Source organism: Bombus vosnesenskii, unplaced genomic scaffold, assembly GCF_011952255.1.
Source record: "Bombus vosnesenskii isolate JDL3184/JDL3185 unplaced genomic scaffold, Bvos_JDL3184-5_v1.1 scf7180000013262, whole genome shotgun sequence".
In the NCBI taxonomy this organism is placed as follows: domain Eukaryota; kingdom Metazoa; phylum Arthropoda; class Insecta; order Hymenoptera; family Apidae; genus Bombus; species Bombus vosnesenskii.
In genome coordinates, this window is record NW_022882922.1 from 3,692,649 (window position 1) to 3,719,074 (window position 26,426).

Sequence of the window (26,426 nt, forward strand, 5' to 3'; positions counted from 1 at the left end):
TTGCTATCTTCTCTTTCTCATAGACTACTGCAGTCATCTGTCCCAAAAAAAACCAAACACGCTGCTGCTTCAATTAATGAAATTATGCGAAGAAAATTAGGACTATCTACAAATGGTTTTTATTTATTCGGTCAGGTTCTATACTTTCAGCTTCGTTTCAAATAAACGGCTACCTTAGTTAACCGGTGGCTCAAATAAGCGGAATCCACTGTAGTAACTTTTTTTTAATTTATTTCTTCTGTTATGAAGAATTTATGTATATCTGTTCGTTGCGTGGCTTAAACTAACTGAAATGAAAAAAATATACAGATAATGTGCCCGCTATTATGTATGTCAGAATGTAAAATGGCATCACAATGACTTCGATCATAATTTAAAAAGTATATAAGATTAATTACATCGTGCGTAAAGATAATATAAAGATAATATGCTGAGCGCGCGCGCATTTGTATGAGTTATAAATGGGCACTCGCATACATATAAGAAATTATGAATACAATCACAAACTATTTACATACAATGTTAATAACATTTTCTTAGCTTTACATTAGACGAACCATTTTTATACGTACCAACTTATTAAATAAAAGTGGTTGTCTTCAAACACACTTGCATACTCAATCACGTATGATTATCGTTATTTGTGAACTATTGGCTTATAGGGGGATATATGCTTGTCTAAAAGTTCATAACCAGTACTAACCTTTGTCCTTGTTTGCGTCTTTCAAAATGTTTACAGCTGCGATAAACGGGATGCATCTATTTTTATGGAAACAGAGTCTTTTACGTCTATTATTCTTCCTTTACAGTTCAATTGAAAACTATATTACGTGTGTACGACGTATGTATGTATGTATATAATTTGTGTGTGTGTGTGTGTGTGTGTGTGTGTGTGTGTGTAAGCGCACGCGCGCGCGCGCGTGCGTGTGTTTGATGCACGTGTTAGAAATTGACAACCGTTTATCAAATTTATATAAGTATGTATACAATAGTTAACCTCTAACTAGACCTTGAGACTAAATTATGGCTTGTTTACCTTTTACTTCCTCGGTGTTCTATATCGGTAAATTTTAATTAACGGCATGTGTGTGTTTATAAACCGATGCTACTCATCAATTGCTTAGGCCCTCTTTTTAACGTGGATAAAAGTGTACGATCAGTACCATCGTACGTATATCGCGTTAACGTACTGGTGACATCTCTCCTTTTTCTTTCCTTTTTTCTTTTTCAGATCTCTCAAGCCCGATTATTCTGGTTTTGTTCATGAATTATGCATACAAGATATTTATATTATTAAACGTGAGACCGGAGAAACGTTAATAGACGTAATTCATTCACTCTATAATATGAGGCACGCAGACAGCCATAAATCATTACAGTGGTATCATTTATCTTAAGAAATCAAATAAACTCGATGCACGTATTAAAATTCGACGCGTTTAACAAAGAATAAGAAAATTGTAGGACCCAGTAAGTATGTTTCTTCTATCTTGATAAAATTGATCGAATAATTTTCTTTTACTCCATCGGAATGTATCCTGAGGGAAAGTCTCATTAGCAATGCTGAAAAATATAAACGCAGAGAAACTAGTAATGGAATCTGATAATAAAAGATATCAAAGGTATTTAGAATTATCGGCGAAAGTACAAGGGCAATATGAATGATATCTCAATCCAATTCGTCTAATCGTGGGCTTTTTTTTACACTTAATTTATCTACGCACTTTTAGATAACCATTTGTCTTAAAGCTGAAATCTTGGATATCTATTAACGAGTTTCCAACAAAAAATGTTTCCTAGAATCATATACAATAGTATATGTAACAGTTACGCTCAGTCGTGCCACGTATTCGGAAAAGCGCATCATTTCTGCACTGATCTGAGACTATAATTGTTTTACATTAATCAACGTAATTGGTGTTTTTTCCTTGCGAAGTCAACAAATGTATCTCTGTCGACGCTTGATAAGTTTGCCTATCTATAACAGATCTATATGATGGACGTTTACATATATATCTAAATAAGTTTAAAAAGAAATGTATGACATTTACTACTTTTTACATATCGCTATTCGCCGATATAAAGCAAATAAATAAATAGCTTATATATATATAATATAATATATTATATATATATATATATATATATATTTCTATAGAAGAGCTAGTGCATGCGTGTGTGTGGGAGAATGGAGAGGGGAGAAGGAGGGAGAGAGAGGAAGGGAGAGATAGAGAGAGGAGATTGCTCTTTCCATCATGCCATGTTAAGCATCATTACAGCTGTGTATCGTTTAAGTATACATTGCATAGATCCATAGTAAACATGATTTTCTCCCTTACTAACCTTATAGCAAAAAGGAAAAAATTGCAAAAATACATTGAGACATGATTGATCTAGCCAATTCATTAAAGTCTCTCTATACGTATTTCGATTCAATCGATATCCGTGCACGCAATTCATATTTTTAAACAAAACAAGAACACACACACACACGCACACGCACGCACGCACGCACGCACACATCAAATCTCAATTTGATCTAAATGACTGACTATACGCATTCTTTTTTCTGTTTTACTTTTCAATAGAGACTGAATATTCCATAAAATGAGTTACAACCTCACAGAGGTTGTTGAAGCGGAACAGACATAGCTAACCCTTTCACCGTCCTTAAAGCGTTGCATCATTTTTATTCGGCTCGTAATTAGGTAAATTTACCTAAACATCACAATTACAGACATTCTAATTTACTGATTCAGCCTTTCGATTTTGAGACGCAGGCGGTGAAAGGGTTTGATATATTCTAGTTCTGTGACTGGGTTTTTTTTCCACCGCGCGGCTTGATACTCTCGGAAATCTGCCACATTGCTTCCTCACAGAGGAAATCGCTAAAATTATTGAAGAACGTTATTATACGTTCGTGTTTCTTGAACGAATATGTTCTGCAATAAATAAATAAACAATTCAATTTAGAAATAACATTGAAATATATATTCGTTATTTTAAAAAAAATTATTAAACGAGCGAGCTTACCCTTTTTTGAACCTTTTCATGTTTTCAACGATATTAAACTGTTGCCATCTTTTCGAAAAATTTATCGTACCATCCGGTAATAAATCATTGTTTCCAATATGCACGAATGTAAGATCTTGTAACACAAGTCCGCTGTAAGTGAAAAATGTGCTTCGAATATTTGTTAGCTCTTCGATGAACTTTGCTTCGACGAAAACTTTGCCTTTCAATTATTGAAATAAAAAGATTAAAGGTACTTACATGTACGGAATGCATGGCGGTTGTGTTTCTGCCAGAGCTTGCCTGTAAGCTCTGAAACTACTGGAACTATCAATAAGAGCGCAATATTCTTTTAAACCTTCTGTAATATGTTTCTGCCATTCGAGCCTTCTAATTGGAGCGCTATCCAACGCAGAAAGCAAGGCTAAGTAGCTATTAAAATTGTTTATTTTTCTAAGGTGCTTCATTATCTTGATAAATTTAACAACGTATTTCTCTCTATCTTTCGCTTCATTCTCTAATCTATGCTCCAGTATTCTCGATCTAGCCCAGTACGACATTTTGTTAAAGTGTTCTGTGAATCTAGTTAGATTCGGACTTCGTTCTTCATTCTGTTCTTGAGCCCAAATTAGTACTTCCGGAATTTCAATCTTCATGAATAAATCAGCATCTAACAATGTCATTTGTTCTGCAATTTGTTCACTCTTGAAATCGAGAAGGGAAGCTTGCTTTGTTGTCACGCTCAACGAAGATAGAATCGGTTGTGTAGATTGCAACTGCTTCGCCGCGTGTTTTTCCAAAATTTTAACACGCAAAGCTTTTGCCATAGTAAGATCACCGCTACATACCAATTGCTGTACAAATTCCATTAGAGTTTGCAAGAGGGTATCATCGAGATCCGACATGCTGGAAGAAATTAATAACCTCTTTATAGTTACATTGAATTATTTGCGATATATTTAGAAAAAATTTTTTAATTTCTAGTTAATTTTCTAGTAAACTTACGTTAAATCGCTGACAACTCTGACCAACAAGGAAAATGCTTCACGAGCTGCTCTTTGTTTAATAACGTCAGCAGAACAAGAGAATCGCTGATGACGTTTGTGTAATTTTTGAATTAACTCCAATGGTTGCATGAATGTTCTATATGTTGTTAGAAACGCCTCTTGATACAAAAAGTCTGTAAATAAAATAAGCACGCGGTAATTAATTGGTATGGTAAATGTTTATTTTAATTGCGTTTCGCAGAAATTTTCCTATGCATAATAAAAGTATTTATTTTTTGGGAGAGGAAAAGCAATTTTATATGTTGAAATTTTAAGTTACAGCAGAATTGAAAGTAAATCCAACAAATTATTACACTGACCTGATTCTTTCTCGTCTATGAAGCATGAAAGAATACGAAATGCATTATATCCTTCAACGACGACTCATTTGTCAATACGTATTACGATACGTATTATAACGCTTGAATAGAAAACTTACCATGTTTATTAGCTTTGGTTGCATGAATTAACAATGCATCTGGGTGACCACCCCTTATATCTGGCCCTTCTTCGTCTGGTTTCTTGAAGACTAAATACTTGCTGATATCGAGTTCATCCAAAATAGTATCGTCCTGATCGACGTCTCTCAAGTCCAAGTTATTATCATCGACGGAAATCGACGATAAGACATTACTCGCAGGTCTTGAGGACGGTAATATAGTGTCCAAAGCAACGTTATTCTAGAAATGAACGGGTAGCGTGTATTAGTAATGATGTGTCTAGGTAATACAAATTTACGTTAATCTACGTTACTTTATGAAATATTTACCAACTTCGCTGGAGACAAAGGTGATAACTCCTTTTTATCATGAATACAACCAGATTCCTCTACTTTCATTGGTGTTGACGTTACGATTGGTTCGATTGTATGTATACTTTGCATACTAATGGTGGGTTTTGGCGAAATTGGCGGTGGCGTTGCATTTGATTTAATGGAACGGGATCTCTTTGGTGGTAATGCTGGTGGGAGACTAGAATTATTCGTTACTTCCGCTACTGATGGTGCCATAGTTATGGAGGTACTGAAAAAGATATAACACGCTTTCTTGTATTTTTTATATTAAACACGGGAAGATATGTATAAATTTTTATATCTAGAAACGCATACTTTGAGTTGTCATGTAATGTAGTTATAGTATGCGCCATGAAAGAGCACGATTGTGTCGTAGTAAGAGCCATTTCGTGTTGTTGCCATTCCGCTTGCATCGAATTATAAGCTGCCACTGAATGACGGGTCCCAAGACCAGAGATGAAATCGTTGTTGCTGTGAGAACAATTCCCAAACATCTCCATGTATGCCATGACTGGAATAGATACGATTAAATTGATACGATTCTAATCTACCAGACAATATGATATACTTAAGAAAAATAAATAAATAAAAAAATACGATTCCATATATATATTTATATATATACATACATATGTATATACATGTATGTATATTGTTTCTATTTTTATCACACATGTGTATATATATGGTACATACAAGCGTGATTCATGTTACAATAAAATATCAAAGCACAAGTGTATAAAATACAGAAAAACACTGATGCACAAGCATGTATCTCGATAGATAATGACATATATGTAATGTAGCGAATACCAGATTATTATAAACTCACTGGAATAAGAGTGAAATCCGTTAAACGACATTCTTACCGCGATTAAAACTACATTCTTCGCGATTAAACGGTTACTTAAAATTGGGATAAATATCATCACGATGATGCAAGCATGAACAAATATCGTGTAGATCGAGGAAATTTCGGATCGTTGGAGATATATCCTCTAGTCGATTGTGGAAACGAAAACTAAAGTCGGCTGTCTTAATTCTAGAGTTAAAGAAGCGTAAGTGTTAACTGACTATTAGCAAGAAAAGGTCAATTTAATTAATGAAACAATGACGACGCCCACATAGGTGGTTGAAGATTAGTTTCTACGGTTAATGAAATTTAGAGCTATTATACAGAAACGTCAATGGAAATATATAAAGTACGATGTGTAATAAATTCAAATTAAATAAATATATAGAGTTTGATTTGACAAAATAATTTAACTAATGAAAGGAAAAGATGAGTGTGGATAGAATGTAATGAAATCTAAAAGTTTAATAATTTGTATGTAAGAAGAAGAAAAAAAAAAATATATATATATACACACACATTACTCTATGTGTTTTTAGTATTATTTCATTATTTCAATTATATATATTAAGATATAAGCCATGAAAAAGCCCAAAAATATGAGTGACATATCCAAGCTTAGTCAAATGAAATCGCGTTGATGATTTCGACAAAATGAAATGAAAAATAACGACGAAAACATGCCGCAAAAAGCTAAGATATCAAAAGTCGTGTATAATTAATGCGTGAAACGACGGGTTTCAACTTAGCGTGAACGTGTGTTTGCTGAGGGATAGCTGATTTGCGTGGGCAGGATCCCACTTACCAGAATATGCCACTGATTGGAACACTGGGGGATACAAAATATTGTATCAGTTTTAACCTACTACGTGGAAAAGATTCTGAACGACTACTCTAATATAATCTAGATAATCTCTAACATAATTTTGTTTAATAATTATTCTCTTCAAATTCAGGCAACTTCATTTTTAATACATATCCATTATCATTGATACTTTATTTGAATTTTTTCAACAGCAATAAAGCAATCGTAGTATGGTGTTAAATATTATCTGCTGTATTACTGTTGTTTTTTGTAAACAATATATTCGACTTACTATGCCTTTTCTTAAGCGGCAGTGGAGGGGGTTTACTGGTATCTGTATTATCGCCGTTATTGGTATGTAAACTACAGGTTGATAAATGCTCATTTTCAGGTACATTGTCGTACTGTGACGGTTGACGTTCTTTCCTCCGTTTCGATCGTTTTTCCGGCAACGCTGGCGGCACACCGTTAGCGTCCGATGCAGAAATCGACTCCATTTCCTACGAAACGCGGAAACTCACGTTTAATAAGAACATACATGTTGATGTTTGCAAATTTTTAATCTACGATGCATCGACGATCGAAATTATTGCATGGTCATGATAGAATTACAAGTACATATGGAATTTCTGCAAATAGTCAGCGAAAAAACAGCTTGATTTCTATGTTATATTTCGATTTGAAAATTGTTTAAACTGTTTTTTAGTAATTATAAGTAAGAGATTTATAAGTAAGAAGAAATAAAATCACGACACACAACACCCACATTTACCAATTTTTCTAATACAGCAGGATCTCCAGTTCCGGAAATGTTTGTTGTACTAACGGTACTCTTCGTACTAGTCATTGTCTTCTGAGTGAAAATAGACCCGTTATTATCCGAAGACAGTTTTGTTTGGGAAAACGATTGTTGCGAATTAAACGTTTGGGAATTGTAACTAATACTGCTTTGCTGAGAAGATCTTTTGGACGTTATACTGGAGGTAGTATAACTTTGTGACGAACTTCGTTGCGAATGCATGGATACGAAACCGGATTCCTGCGTTTGAGTCGATAATCGTTCCATTTTTCCTTCTATACCTGCAACATAATCGCCATATGGTTCGTTATAACACCTTAAAAATGTTTACTTGCCTGTTCTTCAACTTTCTTACAAAAAGACTACTTCCCAATTCCTGTCAGCAGGCACTATTTTACGAAGGTAAATTTAATTTAGATAATCTAGATTTAGAAAACGAATCGAGAAAAAGAATACCAACCTATTAGACTGATCGGAACGAAGATCTATACTATACTGTTTAGTCATGTAGTCTAAAGGTCTGACACCTACGTTACCTGCTTCGCTCTAGCTATTCGAGCTATTCGAGGAATTCTTGCATAATTTTAGCTCTTGTACATTTTTTCTTTACATTTATAAATGTGCAACGTCATCGGCACCGCCTTTACTTCAGCTTGACGGTGTTGGCGACAAATATAAAACGATTTTGTATTACCCACCGGTAAATGGATTAAGCATTTCTTGCGGAGTTTGTTGACCCAATAACATTGTACTTGGTATGTTTGTTTCGGAACCGTCCCAGCAACTACAGTTTGAGCTACCATTAACTTGCATACCTATAAATGTAAAAAAATAATCAATATATTTACTTTCTCTCTATATCGTCTGCATAATGTTTGGAAAAAGATTGATTCAATCGATAAAAATGAAACATTTACGCATGTATGTATATAATTAAATATGACTTTTCTCTATCGTTACACCACATAATCTTATTTATCAGAGAATTAATTATTTTCGAAATATGTATCCCAACGTATCCTAAGAGATTTTCAGTAAGACTGATTCGACGATCGAGACAAGCACAGTTGAAGACCACTTCGCTGACTAAGCATTGTCCGCATAGTGAACCTTTCGACACAAACGGAAATGTACTTGTATAGTTCTACCGCTACCATTTCAGGATGGTTCTAATTTCGTTGTCATAAATCGGATATAAATGTTCATAGAACAAACTAATACGACTAATACGATATTTCAATGTTGACAAACGGAGCTACGCTGAGGTTGCCTCGTTTTGGAAAATGTTGACTCTTAAACTTAAAGCAGATGATTAAATGTTGGCAATTTATAAGTGACATTAATCGAATGGCAACCGGGAATAAAGGTGAAATTACGAGCTAAAGCGATTTTTAGGTTACGCTGTATGTACTCGATATGTTGCGACGATATTCTCCTTAGAGTTTTTCGACATTCGCCTTCGACTTGGACTCTTATTTCTTGGGAACAACCAACAGAACAGCCAATAGGACAACTAGGAACAACGCTCGAACCTCCTACTACCGTGAAACTGTGCTTTATACGATTCCTCTTTAAATTTGAAACTCCTAATACGCTTGAGTTCAAAACGATATACAGGGACTGTAGAATACTTTACTGTTAATATATTTACTTTACTGTTAATTCCAGTTTGATGAGAAAACGTGCCGCCATAGATCCCTATTCCATTTGGTTCCATTTGGTTCCATTCCGGTTGCCATTCATTTGTGTAAAAGGTATTTCATCGTATCAATTTAAGTAACATAATGTCTAATGCTAATAACCGAATACAGATGTATCGAAAAGAAGACAGAAGACAATTATATTACAAAATGCAAACAATGTACGTTACAAAGAAATATCCTAATATCGTATTATAGTCCACGTCATATAAGTTAATCTATAACATAAACATATTATTTATATAAATGATAATTTTGTTTACGCGTGCTTCTCTTTATTACTTTCTTCTTTTAAATATGCTTGATACTGACTCGATACTGAGTCGGTATTACCGAGGTTATGCAAGATATATCGTTTATCACATTCTTACTGGCCATGATTAAATAATGGATGCTATGATACGATAAAAGGATGGATCGGTTACCTTGGATAGTAGCCATCAGGCTGAGATCCATACTGTCGTTCAGAGACTCGTCGTTTGGTCCCATGATCGCCCGTATTTCATCTTCGTCACGGGAATGGTTCAAGGCCGAATCCAAACTGCCAGCCGACGCGCTCAAAAGAGACGACGAATCCTCCGGAGATCGACTTCGTAGGGAAACACCGTCGAGACTAGACGCTAAAAAACCTTCGGATTCATCGAGCAACTGTTGACCTCTCGTTCTCCGTTTCGGTGGCAATGGTGGCGGTGTACCGGAAGAACTATTTTCTTCCGACAGACACATATTAGTTCTGCAATTTACCATCCAAACATTATTTTTCAATCGTACTCGTTTAACGTAGAACTACTTTTTTTAGTGTATGTATGTAGTGACATTCGAGAATAGATGCATTGTTATGCATTGTTATGCACTATCTATAAAAAGCATAGGAAGAAACTACCTCTCGGGAAGTGGCGGTTTTGGGGGTGGACTAGAATCCCTTAAAATCGACTCTGAACTATGCGAACTACGGACCAAACTAGTAGTCGCAGCTGTTTGCTCTAAAATCTGCCTTTCCCTTGGCGTTAACGGAATATCAGGCAAAGAATTTCTTTGCGGCGTCATTTCCGATCCATAAGACGACGTTCTGAAAACGCGATTTCATCGAACTTTTGGTCAATTATACTAATAAAATCGAACAACTAATTTTGTTTACCAGTATGGAAGAATGTAAATTTATGGAAAATCAGTGCTTCAACCAAAGAACAAGTAGAAAGATTACCTATTACTAGCTGTAGCGACGACAGGTTTCTGTCTATTGGCAATCTTCTCGTTCGCCAGGGCAACCAAGTTTTTCACAGCTTCTTCCACTAATCCTATGATGTGTGTAACGTTCTCGTTATCCAGCGCAGAGGACTGGTCACCGTGCAGCAACACGTCGTCACAGAGTTTTAATAATTGTGCTAGAGCTTGATACACTTGGTTCGTCGCTGATCCCAGAGTAGAGCTTCGTCAAGAAAATACGAAGGTCGCGATTACAAACGATATCGTATGTAAAGTTATGACATTTGGTAGCATCCACAATTTCATCTCTCTTTGCATTTCCAATAGATGATAATAAAGTTTGAAATTACAAGCATATATTACATTCGAGACTCTAGAAAATGTCTCTAATCTTAATATTTTACCCAAACTTACTAGTTGGACAGAAATAAAAATAAAAATAAAAATAAAGCTGCAATATACATACATGTTTTGTTCCAATATATCTGAAAATACCTAGCTCCCACTAGTTGTAATTATACGATAATTGATACGGTGCTTATCAACTTTTAATACTTTTTCAATGTTTGTTACTATATATATTTGACTTTTACACGGAATAAATTTGCGTCACCTCGAACAATTAGTTCACGCAAGCATTTTATATAAAAATGTAGAATTTTATCTAGACGAAACACTTACTTCGAATGTTACAAACGCAAAATATAATTCCATGAGTTACGTAACTTTTTCCATATAGCAAGTAACGAAGAAAATGACCAAATTTAGTTAATTAAAGTATTAAAAGTAAGATATAAAATTTTCAGAAATTGTTCGAACATTTCGACGTCCCTGGCAGTGTTGCGCGTTACTCGTTTAGCTTAACGTTAAATTATAAAATAAATATCTGGCATATATTTTCACGCGCACCAGCGATCCTCGATATGGAATAGATGAAAGTAGTCGGTTCAAAGTTTCAGCCAGGAAATATATCTTTTTTCTACCGAGTCACTCGATTAATCTACAAGCTCTTTCGTTTTTCATTCATTTCGGTCAATATCGGTTTTTAATCGATACTTTGATCACGATCGAATTCGCTTACCTGTTCTCGTAGAGGAGATAGGACTTTAGCACAGTGTGTATGGTGGTAACAGTATCGAGGACGATGGTGCCGTTGCCGGGCAACATCTCGAGCTTTTTCTTTGACACGACGTCTCGGAAGTGAAGCAGTGCCAGTTGCACCTGTCGCACGTGGATATGCAGGTCGCGGAGGGGATTCTTGTCGAGGGTGGTCGCGCCATCGGTGCAACCGGGCGCGCTTTTATCACGCGGTGTTCGCGGCGAGGAGGGCGAGGCGGCCCTCGTAGCCGCTCCACTGCCTCCACCTCCGCTTCCGCTACCAGGAGAACGCATGTGGGAGAGCTTCTCCAGGAAGTCCTCCTTGAAGGAGCGCGCACGACGCGCTAGTTTACCACCACGCGCCTTCCCGCTGGAGCGTTCCTCGACTTCTGTAACAGACAATAAACAGAAAATTGAATATCATTTATCGCGACACAGAAGGAGATTATGCGTTTCCTGATCTTTTCGTTTCAGACTTGCGTAGGTTGCAAAAATAATTTCCGTGCGTTCAACGAAACTTATTTCCGTACAATGTTCTATTTTTTCGTCACATAGTAGCCAGTTTAAAACCATTATTCCACTTTAAAGATATCGAAACAGATTGCCACAGGCGAACGTACGTTGCAAACGATCGATCGATGTAACTTGCATCGTAAAGGGTGCAAAAGGTAAAAGTACGTGATATCCGCTTAAACTGGTGAAAAACGCGTTTAATGGACTGACGTCGCAACGATTACAACCGATCGAGTCGAGTTAAAATTTTATGCTGGAAAATTTCGCGCCAGAATAGCAGACGTACTGGTACGTAAATTCCATCGGTGAATTCGCCGTGCAAACGAAACGGATAAATATATCGGGAATAGTAAACAAACGCGACCAAACGTTTAAAATCAAAGCGACGCGACGGCCGGGGCTCGATTGATCGGTTCGTTTGTCGAGAAGATTCGAATGTACAGGCAGAAGGGCTTTCGAATCGATTCATTTGGAGTGATCTTTTTTTCATTTTTACGAAGATTGTTTGGATAAGTTTGATTTTCTAAGTACTAGTCTGCTATTATATGGTTCGGTGGTATGATTATAACTAAGTAGAGGTATATATAGATAGTTATATTATAGCATCTGCAATTGCTGTTACAGAAATATATCTACCTATACTTGTTAATTCGGTAATACTATTGGTTAGCAAATTGTTGTTGTCGTTGTCGTTGTTGTTGTTGTTGTTATTGTTGTTGCTGCTGCTGCTGCTGCTGTTGCTGTTGTTGCTGTACGAACCGAGCCCAACAATAAGTATATAATAAAGTTGTTAAGAAATATGTTATGTTATAAATAACGATAGAAGGGTATTGTAGAGCTTCGCTTTAGAAGTGGACGAGCGTCCAAAGAAAAAGTCGACGTACTTTTCAGCGTATCAGTTTGCTAGTTTAATAATTCTATTTAATGGATCGTCGAAATGAGATGCTGGATTGATTTATGCATATGCTCTTGTAATACTATTAATAATTTTAAATGAAAACGAAATAAAAATAACTTTGTTTAAGTCTGCTAGAGAGGTGCGGTTCTCGAGCGTAGATGGGCATTGTCAAGATACGACGCTCCAAAAGCTAACTTTAAAGCAGCAAATCTGAGCAATCTCCGTTGGTCTCGTTGATAGGATTATATATTTATGGCACGCGGAGAACCAAATAAGTAATGCGCAGTATTCTGCGAAGTGTGTGTAACGCGTACTTTGAAGTTTCCTTTAGGTATTTAACGAAATCACTGCTATTACCTCGGAATTGTCGAATCGAATTGTATTGTCGAATCTAATCTATTAACGAAAATGTAAATACACATGTCATAGCAACGTTCAACGTTGCACGTTGCACAAAACACCCCGAAATTACCCACCGCAAAGATCGGTCTATCGAACGCTGTCCGCAACGCTTCTCTTCGATTAATAACTTCATGCTCGAATCATTACCAGGTTGTTTGCCTGGACAAGTGCGCATGGGGACAGAAGGGGTTGGTTAAACCAGTCATCTTTGGTAGTTTGCGTTTCGCGATAGGGGGAAATGCAAGCAAGCGACTGGTCGAGGCAATCTCTGCATCTCTGATCGCGTATGTACGTGTGTATGTACGCCGGTAAATCAAGTTCTATTCACGAATTCCGATTGAAACCTCAATCAGGCGTGATTTGCGCTAAAGGCAGGATTCGGATGGCCGACAGAGATAATAGAAAACACGGAGAACGGAGGACGGGATCGAAATTGCCGTGACTGACTGGATCCACGGAACATGCTCGATCCTGTACGCTGTCTATACTAAAGAAGCGCGTCTATACTCGAGGCTGCTGCAACCACCGCGCCCGCGCTTCGTAAATAATCGCATGTACGACAGAGCCTTCAACAGTTTATTTGAGAAAAGACAGATTTGTTCGACCAAGGTATTCGTCGTTGCCATCTATGCGAGTTTCGATCGTCAGGACACTGACAAACGACAAAGGAGAACGTTCCTTGAAATTGCTGCTGCACGGCAATGCCAAGCCACACGCTGCTTTTACGATCGTTAACGAGCATCGTCGTAACATTACATCATAACGAGCGTTGTCTGGTACGTATTGCAGCAACCAGTTTATTCGCTAGACATTACTCCTTCGGATTGCTAGCTGTTCGGATCGATGCAATACGCCTTATTCGATACCCACTTTTAATTAGTGGACGAGACACAAGAATAACTTGACCATTGGATCTTGTCTAAAAACGCGGTATTTTTCGCGATGATATTCGTCGCTTGCCTGATACAGTATTGTCCTTACTAGTAAATAAACTAGTAAATAAACTTTGGATTATTCGCTTGCACGCCTATTATATCCCAAAAACAAGATCGCTCTTGTGTGGGTGCATGTGGATGTATGTGGGTATGGGTGTGTGCGTATCGTGTTGATAACAAGAAGATAATCGGCGAACGCAATCGTTGGATTCTCGCGTGAAGTTAATAACTCGCATGGTAACGCACACGCACAGAGGAAGCAGCCCCTCGTCAGGTAAACATCACGTTGCTGGTACACATGGTGCGGATCTTGTTGTTGTCGCGAGGTAACACAGAGAGCACAACGGTCAGATCATCTTTTCATCGTTATCGCGAACGTGCAACGTGCTCGAGAATGCAACGACCGCGATAGCTTTCCACGCATGTCCCTTTAATCGCGTCACTGCCAGCCATTCATCAGCGTGAAAGCCTCTCACTGCGCCGTATCGCACCACCTCGAATACGCGCAAGTGGAGAAGGGCTTTGGGTTGATGGAAAACGTGAACACGTGCGAGAGGGTTTGAGAGCGGTCATCGTCGTCGTACAGACATGAATCAAAGCGAAATACTCTGCTTTACTCTGCTATACTACCCGTTCGTCATTCTAATCGCGACCGATCGTCTTTCGAATACCGGTGGATCCCGAATGGCGTACAACTCGAGATTGGACAGCTTCGATAGCCTGGATTAACAACTGTACGATCGCTGGACGAGAGACGCATCGGTGTTTCTGAAAACGGCTGACGAGTGAATTTTTAGCATGCCGATGGATGAAAGGCCAAACCAAAGGGGTTGAGATTCGCCTAGTCTAACGATCGCCTTTAAATAACACATCGAGAGGAGAATATTCGGACATTGAGCAAGTTTTGCAAGCCTGGAATGCCTTTTGAGCGTCTTAGTGAATAAGTTAACGTGAAATACACAGCGATATGGAGAAAATGACCAACGGTTTCTTCTCCTATCTTCTTCGAAACAAGTGCCTGTTGTAAGTGTTCCGTTAATGAATAATTATTGATACTACGTTATCAATAATTAGAGGTTTAAGATGTTACAGGCTTGCATGAAAACAGATATACATACGTACAAGAGGATAAAATGCGTTGTACATTACACGTTAGTTGATTCTCGCACGTTATTATTAGACGCACGTTTCAATTCGCCAAATTATAGATTCTGTTATCGGGTATCGTACTAAGAATTACTGACTAAAACTATTATCTCTTTTCTCGCTCGACTCACCAGCTCACTGAACGTGAATGAAATAGGGAAAAATATAACGATGTTGTTATTAACAACCATCGTTATTATTAGCTAGCCGTACGAAACAACGAGTATGAAATAACATGTCAATTTCGAAATTAATCTTAGATTAATGCCCCAGATTACCATTGGCAAGTGTATCCAGGATAGAGAGCCAGCGTAACGTTCGATACAGATTTCCAAAAACAAAAATAATCCGACAAGCGTCAGTTTTACTCTTTCGCGGTGAAACAAGTATCGCCGCAGCGACAAATGAGAATAGGCTTATCGTTAGTCTCCCTCTCTCTTTCTCTCTTTCTTCACCAGCTTGAAAACATATTCCGATCTGGTACTAGAATATTTAAAGCAATGTTGACCGTGTGTCTCGCGCGCAAAACCATCTAAATTTGACCTGACAAAGCGGAATAGAAGAATATCGAACGGCGCTAACAATTGCCTTATTGTTAGGCGGCTAAAAATTCATTATCTACAGATTCGTTAACGAAAGCGCCTGTTCGAACTAACGAATTTCGGATTAGCGACGCATCGTGTGATTGCGAGGTGCGGAAGTCGAGCAAGAAATTCTGCAAAGGTAACTGAACATCAAGTTGAAACAGTAACGGAGTTATTAAGAACGACGAGTCTGAGCACGGGAGGATGTAAAGCTGGATTTACGCTGTTTCGCACTGGGGGATTGCTGCGGATGACTCGTGCCACGAGTGAGAGGGAAGCACGAAGTAAGGCCGGGATAGGTACATATTTACACGAGTTCGGTGAATCAATAATAATCTAACGATGGTCTACGGTAGTCGAATAAAATATTTTCAATGGCTGCATTAAAATCTGTTTGAAACGTTGGAAATAACTCGACATCGAACATTATATCGTCTACCTATTAAGATTAACTCGACGACGACAAACTTTGACGAAGTAGAAGCAGATCGCAAATACCTGACTCGGCAACGATCCATCCCCAGTGTACTTTCTCGTTCGTCGGGCAATTGCCGCCCTTATCTACGATAACGACTTCGCGAAAAGATATCGACGTCCACACGACCTCGTATCGATTCACCCGCTCCGATTCACTCGCCCTTCTAATCAAGAAACCAGCCTGAAAATGGTCCGCGATACGAAGAAACTCGATGGCGCTAGACTGCGCGCGACTCGGTCTCGGTAAAAAACGCGCGCGCGTTTGTGCGTGCGTACGTGTATGCGTGTGTGCGCGCGTTTGTGTGTAGGTGTAGGTGTGTAGTATGTACATACTATGTTACGTACATAGGTATATGACGAAACACGTGTGGAACATGGGATTCGGGATGGTATATCGTGGTCTGCGGTTATCGGACACGCGATTTCATGGCAGATCGTGCCTAATACCGAAATGCGGATTTTCCGGGTATTTCGCGGCGGAACCGCGGGAAATCAGGACCATCCCGCTGTCCGTGGAAAACGGTCTATTAATCAATCGATTCGTGGCGGTAGGACTTAATATTATCGGAGATTTTGCTTGGCGAGATTTATTGCGATAACGCGAATGAAAAGCTACGTTTGACGAGCGGATATGTACCGCGTATCGAGTTGACGAGAAAATCCTGCTTTTCCTGTTTTTCCTTTCTTCCCTACAAAAGTAATTAAAAAACGGTGTTTTTATAATTCTCCATATAGATACTAGATAATAGATGATAGATACAAGATACAAGATAACTATTAATAGTAAAATATGATATACAAATACGGAAAGTTTCTGGTAAATCGTTTCCTATTTCCAAATGATCGCGAATCATAGCTGTTTCGTCTACCGATCGATGTAGATTTACGTTTCATTTGACGAGATTTGTTTCGCGACGTGGTAATAAATTTTAGATAAGCGCCAACATATCCGAATGCGACACGCTTTCTTAACCGAATTGTCCGATCACGTTAAAAATTGTTGCTTCGAACTTGTGAAGCTGGGATGGCGCGTGACGCGACGTGTCGTGGTAAGTTTCCACTGACAGGATGTACGCGATACGATACAATAACCGAATGAACCCAACCGATATAAATACCGATATAAATTCGTTAAAACGTTAAAGCGCTTTGTAGTTTTAGCGCGTTTAGCTTTACAGTGACATTGAATGTCAAAAGTCCTAAAAACTTTACAAATATTTAATTGATATTATATATTTCAATAAATAGCGTTAGCGGTTTTTCGGCATGATAGCTCCGTTAGTGAATCTAATGTTAATCGCTGGTCGCTAATAACACCGATGCCAATCAACGCGCTAAAGAAAAACACGAGTGTTGATGAGTGAAAGAAAGCTGATGTCAGGATCTAAGAATATCCATCAGCGATCGTCTGGGTATTAATCGCGTTGAGACGGAGTATCCACGATATTCTCCCAATATCGTACCTTTCTAGCATCGCATCAGCACCACTTGATCTCTGTCAACCTATACACCGCACACTGTGAGAAAGGAAGACGGAGTTACATGTATCTAGAGTAAATAGAGGCGATAAGTTCTTGACTCGATGCCTGTTTGTCAAATGGATTTTCATACCGTCGGCGTTGTGGATCGAAAGTAGAGCGTCAGAAAGAAAAGAACGTGCATTCGAACAGATAGAAAATATATCGTATCGTCGCTGTTATCTCGTCTAAATAATCTGTTATTTTTCCGGAACACACGCATCCCCGAGTCACGCAGCGCCGGCCAGTTTCCTTTGCACGGTGCATTCCGTGAGACGGGAGTCGCGCCGAAATAACCGCGAGGTTGTTGCACCGCTCTGTAATAATAATACGCGGCGGCGGCGGCGGCGGCAGCGACTATGTCCTGTTCAGTCTTGGAAAAACGTGTTAAACGTGGCACTTGAATTTCATCCTCCCACGCCTGTCCCTTCAATAGTTGGAAGGGGGACACTGGATGGCGGCGAGAGGCGACGGTGTGCCGATCTGGTTTAAAGCGTTGTAAGGTGTAAGTATAGCGTGTTCTCTGTTCGATCGAACGTGTTTCACGATATGGTAATCATTCGACTGTGTGAGAACTGGAAATGAAAAGAGTCGCGTTAGCTTTTGCCCAAAAATGAAATGTCGGTAGTTGACTGACGTGATGTAATAGCGTTTTAATCCGCGTTAAACAGTGTCGACAAAATACGAAGAAGCGTTGCCGGAGTTTTTTAAAGAGCTTTCGAAATAGCTTAAATGCCGACAGAGAATTATTCCAAGATGGTGCCTTCGGACAACGAACTAAATTTAGTAAGCGAGCCCGAAACCGGCGCGACGCGAAGCGACGGCCAAATCACGATGTAAGTGACGAAACACCGAGAAACGCTTCGCCGAAGACGAGAATGTTCCCGGTTTCGAAACAATCAAACTGTATCGTTATCATTATCGTTATCACCACCGTCGCGCGAAGCGAAGGGTGAGAATATCAACGAAGAAGGGACGGAATATGTGCATATCGAGCAATTTTTTATCTAATTGCAGTGTTTAATCGCGCTCATTGTGTCTCAAACTTTATAGAAAAGTTAATAAAGGGTCTTTTGGCATGATTTCTCGTTTCGACAGAAAAGCGAAGCACGTTGCTCTCTCTTATTATCTGTCGTTATTCCCATCGATCACTTTTCATAACATTTCTCTCACTTTCTATTCTTAATCCGATTATCACTCGCGTCTAAAACTGCAAATGCAAAATTAATTACAGCGTCCCATCACAGCCGGATAACATTTCTAACCTCTCAATTCAATCGTAAGAACTAATTAACCGAAACGTTCTCTCTCTCTCTCTCTCTCTCTCTCTCTCTCATATATATATACACTAATGAATAAAGTAAATAGCTAACAAAGAAAATGCAAGGGGAACGAGCAAAAAGAAAAGAGAACCGACGAATGTTATACCGCCGTGCATGAAGGATTTCTATAAAAATTGTTTTCGCATTATTTTTAATTCTATAAATATAGAATTAAACCTCCATTCAAACATCGTAGCCAATATGTATATATATATATATCGATTCGTACGTCATTTGAATGTAAATGATTTATCCTATCGCAACACCTAACCGAGTTAATTACACTTATTACAGAATATTAACGAGTCTCGTGTAATTTCGATCGGTGGTTTAATCATACGCTATGTAACCACCGGCTCTCGTCGGACGAGTCCCGATTAACAAATCCCCCGGCTAATTTGTTAACAGGTTAAATTCCGTGCAGCTGTATCGCCGTTATGGAAGCGGCCAAGCCGATTCAGTTTGGAATTTCCCATTGCGCTCGCAGCGATGCAATTACGGAACTTTAATGTTAGCGGAATATCAGGCATCGTCTCCAGCTGGGAATTTCATGGTTCGATAGCGATATTAGCGAACGCGGGATTGCCGGTTGAACCAGCGTGATTTTCGCAGATGGTAACGTCGTAGTCTGAATTAAAAGATCCGATCGACGACGAAGGTCCTTTTTCGTCTATGCACGCTTCTGACTGCATGGATTTTAAAACTCTCCAAGTGCTTGAAAATGCTCGATTCCACGTGCAAATACGGCATTGCGTTTCCCAATTAAAACGTAACAGTTAGGTTTCAGAAAAGGCTTTTTTGTTCCTTTGGTAGCTATGTTTTATTATATATAGCTGCTATCATATATCCTTATATTTAAGTATAACACGTACTTTCCACTTCCTACGCTAATCTATCTAAAAAATCGAATCATAACTCGTACGTAGAGATGTTAACCATTGAACAACGACCCCTGAACAGCACGGGGGTACGTATAATTTTAAACTTGCGAAAGATTTATCTACAAATGACTATAGCCAATCGCAAATCTTATTTTGTATTGAACGCTACAAGTATACATATATAACAAAGTGTATACATATATATACGCAGTTATTCGATAGGCAGATATAAAACTTAGTCTAATGGAAAGGAAAAGTAGAAAACTTTTACCTAAAGGCGACGACGATGGCACACCCCTTGATGCTGTCGCAGTGATCGTTGACGACACGGCCGTATCGTAACATTCGTCTACGATCTACACGGCTGCTTACGGTAAGAAAGCGGCAGCCGCGCGCTTATGATCTTAGCCGAAAAGCCGAAGCATCGATCGAAAAGCGTACGTGCAGAATACAGCAAAAACGATAAGTCGGTCGAGCCAGCCAAGTCTCTCGATTCACCGTTGTCAGCATCCGTCGTTGAAGCCATTTCAAGAAATATTTATGTGTACGTATGTACATTGTACATACTTTACCATATCATACGCTCACCGCTCCTACATGCCATACTACGTGCCATACTGCGTCCCACACGAGCTAAATCTCATTCGATCAAACGAAAGGAAGCGCAACGGTTGCAAAATTGTGAATTTGCCTGCACCAAACATTTCCAGCCTCGTCCAAACAGGATTGGAAACGTTCGAGCGTTTCAAGTTCGAACTAATCGAATTTACTCGAATCACGAATTTATTTTGCGTTCGAAGCCCATTGCCTGGCACATGTTTCCCTTTCTCCGATCGTCTTTTCATCCGTTAAATTCTCGCGATAACGTGCTGTGATTACTAATTAAATTAATTGTAACGAAATATGACTTGCGATATTCACGTCTCGTTATCATCGTTAACATTTGTCCAAATGTCCTCGAGTTAGCTACCAAACTCGATAAACAACTCAGGAGTATAGAGTATGTACGTAAAGAGAAGATTAAAAAAAGTGCTGCTCGAGTTTGAAAGCTTTCGTGTGACACGAAACTTGGAAGAGCAACGCGTTAATACGATAAATAGAAAAAGGAGCCTTCGGCAATGGCGCTACATTGAGCATCCGTAACATGGAGTGAATTGTAAATGTATACGTATATACATATGTATATGTAAAACCGAGAGGCAGGTAATTACGCTGCTATCTGTTTTCTTCGAGAGCAAAGTCGATATTAATCCGGTTACAGGGGGTTAAGAGATTATCTATCAACGTTCGGCAACGAATAACGACAGATCAAATCAGATAGAATAAATCGGATAATGACAGATCAAAGAAAGAAGACGGATCGGAACAAATAATGTATGTAACGTTTCATTTTGAATGTTAGCCGACCTAACGTAAACACATTAAAAATGAAAAATCGGGAGAAAATCGTCCGACCGAGTGGATGAGCTTTCTAAATCCGCCTACGTGCAAACTCTTTTCTTTTCATGTGAAAAGCCGCTGGAGGAGTGGCTAGTAAAATGCGGACGAAAAGTGCACTCCACGCATGTGTGGAAGAACGCGAACTGGCCCGCCCGACTACTTGCCTCCTGGGATTCGGCTATTATTACATTCGCGGCGAGAATCACGTGTACCACGCATTTTTTGCCAACATTTCGCTGATTTTCCGTAAAACAGAATTCGCCTTGTTTCAAAAAAAATCTTCTTATTTAGCCGATTCGTTGGAAATATTTGTTTGGTCCTTGAGCAAATATTGCAAACATTACGATGTGAAGCTCTATATGGAAGGGTTAATGGCTACCGTTCGTTAACAGCGCATATCCACCGCGTATAATTCGTTGGTACAAGCTTTAAGTCAGCTACACAGGTTCCGGTAGATCTATGAGCGGGCGTAAGATACATAGGTATGCCTTTTCGGATTTACTGTGATACCGTATCGTGCGTACGATACAACTGTACGGATATTTTGACTACTGCAGGCGACCTGCCTGATCACATGCAAAAAATTGTTCGATACGCTTGTCAGGTCGCTGTAACAAATACATGCTTAATAAGAAATCTGTTGCGGCTAGAAAATTCGCAAATTACGTCTCGCTTGATATTCGTTTCTCGTTTTCTCGCGATATACTCAAATTTTTCTGCTAACGGTATATTTCGCCCTAACTCGTATCTTTTTGCAGAAATTTCCAACGTCAGTTACCACCACTATGCCATGCTCCTGTTTTGCCATTGATATTAGGTCCGCCTCATCACAAATAGAAAATCCAAATGTTCCAAGTATTTCGAAATCTATACACCTTCTTACGCTCTCGTCTGCCTTTTCAACCTCCTCTCGAAGGATTAGATTCGTTCGGGCACTCGAGCGAAAACATCATACCGAGAGGACAAGCGAAAGGTAAAGCTTGATTCGTCGAGCTAAGTGAATCCACGTCAAACGATATACTCGCTTCTACGTTACCAAACAAGGGTTGTTCTCCGGGTCAAATAATTCCAAACGGAATTTGTAAACCAGGGCTGTCTATCCTCGAACATTGCGAATCCGATTCAACGTTTACCGTCGTAATCTAACGATCGTGCAACATAACGCAACATAACGCAACATAACACAACGTGCCACTATTATACGCGAGAATATTAAAATATGTTAAAAAGGCTAAACAGACTTGAGATTCAAGAAAATTTGTTCAATGTGTGTTTCCTGTCGTTCACGTTGCTTGTTCGTTTACATGCTAGTAAACATGCCTCGGAAGCTAGTCCTTGGAGAATGTATCGTTGGTGCATTTTGGTATCCATGTGGTAACGATTGACATAATAGCGTAACACGTGTGTGAAACATGTGCGGTGCCAAAGGAGGGATGCTGATAACTTGCAGGAAATTAGATACAGAACAGCCTGTACTATGGAGAAATGCGTTTGAAAAACGGTCTTTTTCCATCTAACGTTACGCGTTACGAGTCTTTCAAATATAGGTAACTGTCCTTATAACGTGTATACGTAATATATGTTCAAAAGTTCTGTTTCAACTGATTGATTCTCACATAAAAAAAGGCACGAGAAATTCCCTAAAAACATAGTTATCCTTTCAAAGATCTTCTAGCCACTATCATCCTAAAGAAATTCAATTCTGACAATTGCAGCTGCGCGTCTTGCATGACTCATAAATGCAGCAATAAACACTACGCGCGTGCTAAGAATGCATATAAATAATTAATCAAATTCAAGACATAATTTATGCACCGCTGTACGCGCGCGTGCAGCAAATAAGTTTCAATTTCTTTCTGTTTCTCTTCGCTTTATATTTACGTATCTTGAAAAACGGAAAACTAAAAAGAAAAAATAATTTAACGACGAAATAAAAGATTATCGCTTTTTCAAAGTTCCGTCTCGCTCTTTTCAAACGAGGCGAATAAATAAAATAGAAAAATTTGTCCAAGGGTTAAGATCGCAAAATTGGATAACATAAAAAGACATTGATAAGCGACATTGAAAAATCATCGTAAAATACGAAGGCAACGGAGAATGCTTGATCGCAATCTGTTTTGCAAGGAGAAATTCTGACTCGACAAATTCTGTGGTTAATCGTGCCACTTTATTTCTAATTCCTTTTGAAAACAAGTCTCGCGGTGTATCGACTATGAAGGTGGATTTATGCGTATTACATATTCGTTCGGAGACGGAACGATTACGGCTTACGGCATGGTTCCGTTCATTGTCAGACATTTCTATACCGACAACAGTCGGTAAATCGATCGGCATGCCTATGCAGCGCCGATCGACTCCCCAAGCGAAGAGACGTCTGTCTTGGCACTACCGAGCGACCGCTGGCCGTATTGGCGAATACCGACGCGGCCTTACGTCTTACACGCGTGCGGCAAGATATTCCGTGTCGAAAGTTGTCGGAAAGCGTCCAAAGTGTAAACGCGTACATTCGGATAGTACGCGTTATGTTGAGTATCACGATTCGGACATTTTCGATGGAACGACAGATAGACCGGCGATATTGTTTCTCACGTTTCCGTCAATACTTCTTCTACTGCTTAATGAAACGTATGTGTATATGTGTATCGTTCAAAAGCTGTGACACTTACGAGAGATAAATGTGAAAAGATTAACGAACGATATCCACTGTACGACACGAGACGGAGGAATATCCTTATTCTTCGTACCGTTTTCAAGCAGAAACTGACATCTACATTCCGACTCCGTGTCTGTTTGGGCAGAATCACGCCGTAACCGGTAATCGGTTTTTTTTTAATTGCGTATCTGAACGGATAATATAAACGCATCTTAAGGAGTGCGTATCGTATAATACAAGTATTAACTGGTTAATGCTGTGCTGGTCAATCGTCGATACGAGACCTTTAAAACACAGTTATTCCGATAGATCCATGAGCATTTCTTTATTTCGATAGATCTTTTAATAACGACTTTTCCTCTTGCAATCTCTGGAATACGTAGCGATTAGTAGTTCATTCAACCTTCAGACCAACGGCGCATATGGCAAAACTGTACATTAATTAGTTAAATTACAAGAGTAAAGTTATCAAAAATGATATTCACCATGGAAGAAACGAGCCAATTAACGGAATATTCGATGGGTTATTTGAGATTAATAACGTATGTGTTGGAAAATTGTATCGATTGCATCGAATCAAATTCTAAACGCGTATCCTTTTACCGTAAAAAAAAAAACGCGAGAAACAAAGATTCGCTGAATCGATCGAACCAGTTTGAATATCACGCGCAGCAATAATGAAAACAACGAGAGGATAAAATTGCCGGTGAACAAGAAGAAACGAGAAATATCTGCTTTATCTGTGTAGAGGTTCGCTTCGTTTAATTAATTAGCAACTCGCCGTTACGAGCAAAGCCCCTGACATTAAGTTTGCTCGAGACATGGCGTTGCGTCGATGGGGTTCACGGTCGAAGAACATGGTCGTTAATTTTTCGTCCACATGGAGTAAGAGACTAGGGTACCACCACCTATCGCACTGTCAATCAAATCGCCGACTTTGTTCTTCCAACGCCTTACGAACGACCGACCCCGTGTAACGAGAAAACCTACTGGTAAAGATGGAAAATTTCATTTCATACCTTTTATCGGCTATCGTCGATAGCTTTGCGGTTAATGCTGCGCTGTTAATTGACGATCAACGATTAACGAGATACTGCGATCATCGATTTCGAGATATTTCGTATAAAGCCAGAGCCCAGAACAAGCGAGTCGAAAATAAAAATGTTAACACATTGGATGACTTAAGCCTGTGACCTTCGTGCTGCTGCTGTTTATTGAATCGACCGACCGCCTACTTTCATGCACTTGCCATGATCTCATCTCTGAATTCCTTCTACGGTATGTTTTATTATACATACATATACGTAATACGATGTCTGCAATAAGTAAGTAAATTCCATGCTTAACGAATATCGATATATCGCAGACATTGCTGGGCCCAAGGGTTATTATGTAGGTCATGCTGGAATGTTCTTGTAACGATAACTGCCGCGACGAGATTTACCTCGAAGCATGTATCGAGGCCAAGTTTCATGTGAAGGGATCTCTGGGTACCATGATACATACGTACAATTAGTATATGATATATCTGACCATCTGTAGCGTATCGGTAGATGTACGTATACACACGGGTTTCAAGCAATCAAATATCTCAACATTTATCTATGCGAAACAATATCCAAATTATATTATATCAGTTAGATATAGTCAGGTGTGTGCGTCACAAATAACATTTTAATCTGTTTGTAACGGACGTAAGCAGAAATAATCAGGTTTTAATAATTAACCTTGCATAAGGGAAGATATTTTTAGAAAGTGTGACTCGAAAGAAATACAACCGATCCTGTTTTGACATTGTAAATCGAAAGAAAGTTTGGTACCACGATTTCGCCATATAAATTTTATCTCTCATATAATAAACCATTCTTTTAAAGCAATGTGCTAATCTTGAGAATGAGGTTAAAAAATGTCGTAAAAGTTAGCAGGCAGCAGGAGAAATTACCTTGTTAAAAAGACTGTTTGAATTTAAAACGTTCGTTCCCTTTTCTTTCGTTGCGTAGGGCGTACATGTATATGATAGTAGGTACATAGCTATACATATCTAGACGCCTCGGAGACAGAATGCGGATGTAACGATATTCCTTCCTACGATCTGGCGTCTCGGCGTTTCAACCGCAAAAAATCACGATACACGCCCGTGAAATGAGTCATAGGCGCCAGCGGTTCACGTACACATACCGCGCGGACGATATACGGTGGAAACGGAAAAGTTTCATTATGTTCGTTCGGCTCGTTGACAACGGGACATCGTGATTTATCGTTACGTGAGAAAAACACGAAGGCACGAAGCCTCGAAGGATCGAAGGTTCGTTCAAACAGGCACGTTACTTCTGTCACAAAGTTATT

At 39.0% G+C, this 26,426-nt stretch overlaps 1 protein-coding gene across 9 annotated transcripts in view; it reads right to left on the reverse strand.

Moving 5' to 3' along the window:
• Positions 1 to 1,238: 1,238 nt before the first annotated feature.
• LOC117230443 (guanine nucleotide-releasing factor 2) overlaps positions 1,239 to 26,426 on the reverse strand; it is a 57,759-nt gene continuing 32,571 nt past the window's right edge. For 3 of the 9 annotated variants that reach the window (XM_033487966.1, XM_033487917.1, XM_033487976.1), the window contains exons 2-17: positions 11,296 to 11,701; positions 10,213 to 10,437; positions 9,892 to 10,077; positions 9,434 to 9,741; positions 8,007 to 8,123; positions 7,276 to 7,589; positions 6,802 to 7,009; positions 6,510 to 6,533; positions 5,167 to 5,362; positions 4,828 to 5,080; positions 4,498 to 4,738; positions 4,379 to 4,393; positions 4,018 to 4,192; positions 3,274 to 3,918; positions 3,034 to 3,165; positions 1,239 to 2,942 (exon numbers count right to left, since the gene is read on the reverse strand). In XM_033487966.1, coding sequence (XP_033343857.1) covers positions 2,804 to 2,942; positions 3,034 to 3,165; positions 3,274 to 3,918; positions 4,018 to 4,192; positions 4,379 to 4,393; positions 4,498 to 4,738; positions 4,828 to 5,080; positions 5,167 to 5,362; positions 6,510 to 6,533; positions 6,802 to 7,009; positions 7,276 to 7,589; positions 8,007 to 8,123; positions 9,434 to 9,741; positions 9,892 to 10,077; positions 10,213 to 10,437; positions 11,296 to 11,701 — 3,584 coding nt within the window. In that variant the 3' untranslated portion in view covers positions 1,239 to 2,803. The remainder of the gene's footprint in view (positions 2,943 to 3,033; positions 3,166 to 3,273; positions 3,919 to 4,017; positions 4,193 to 4,378; positions 4,394 to 4,497; positions 4,739 to 4,827; positions 5,081 to 5,166; positions 5,363 to 6,509; positions 6,534 to 6,801; positions 7,010 to 7,275; positions 7,590 to 8,006; positions 8,124 to 9,433; positions 9,742 to 9,891; positions 10,078 to 10,212; positions 10,438 to 11,295; positions 11,702 to 26,426) is intronic. The other 6 variants (XM_033487925.1, XM_033487955.1, XM_033487940.1 and 3 more) reach the window with 6 other exon arrangements.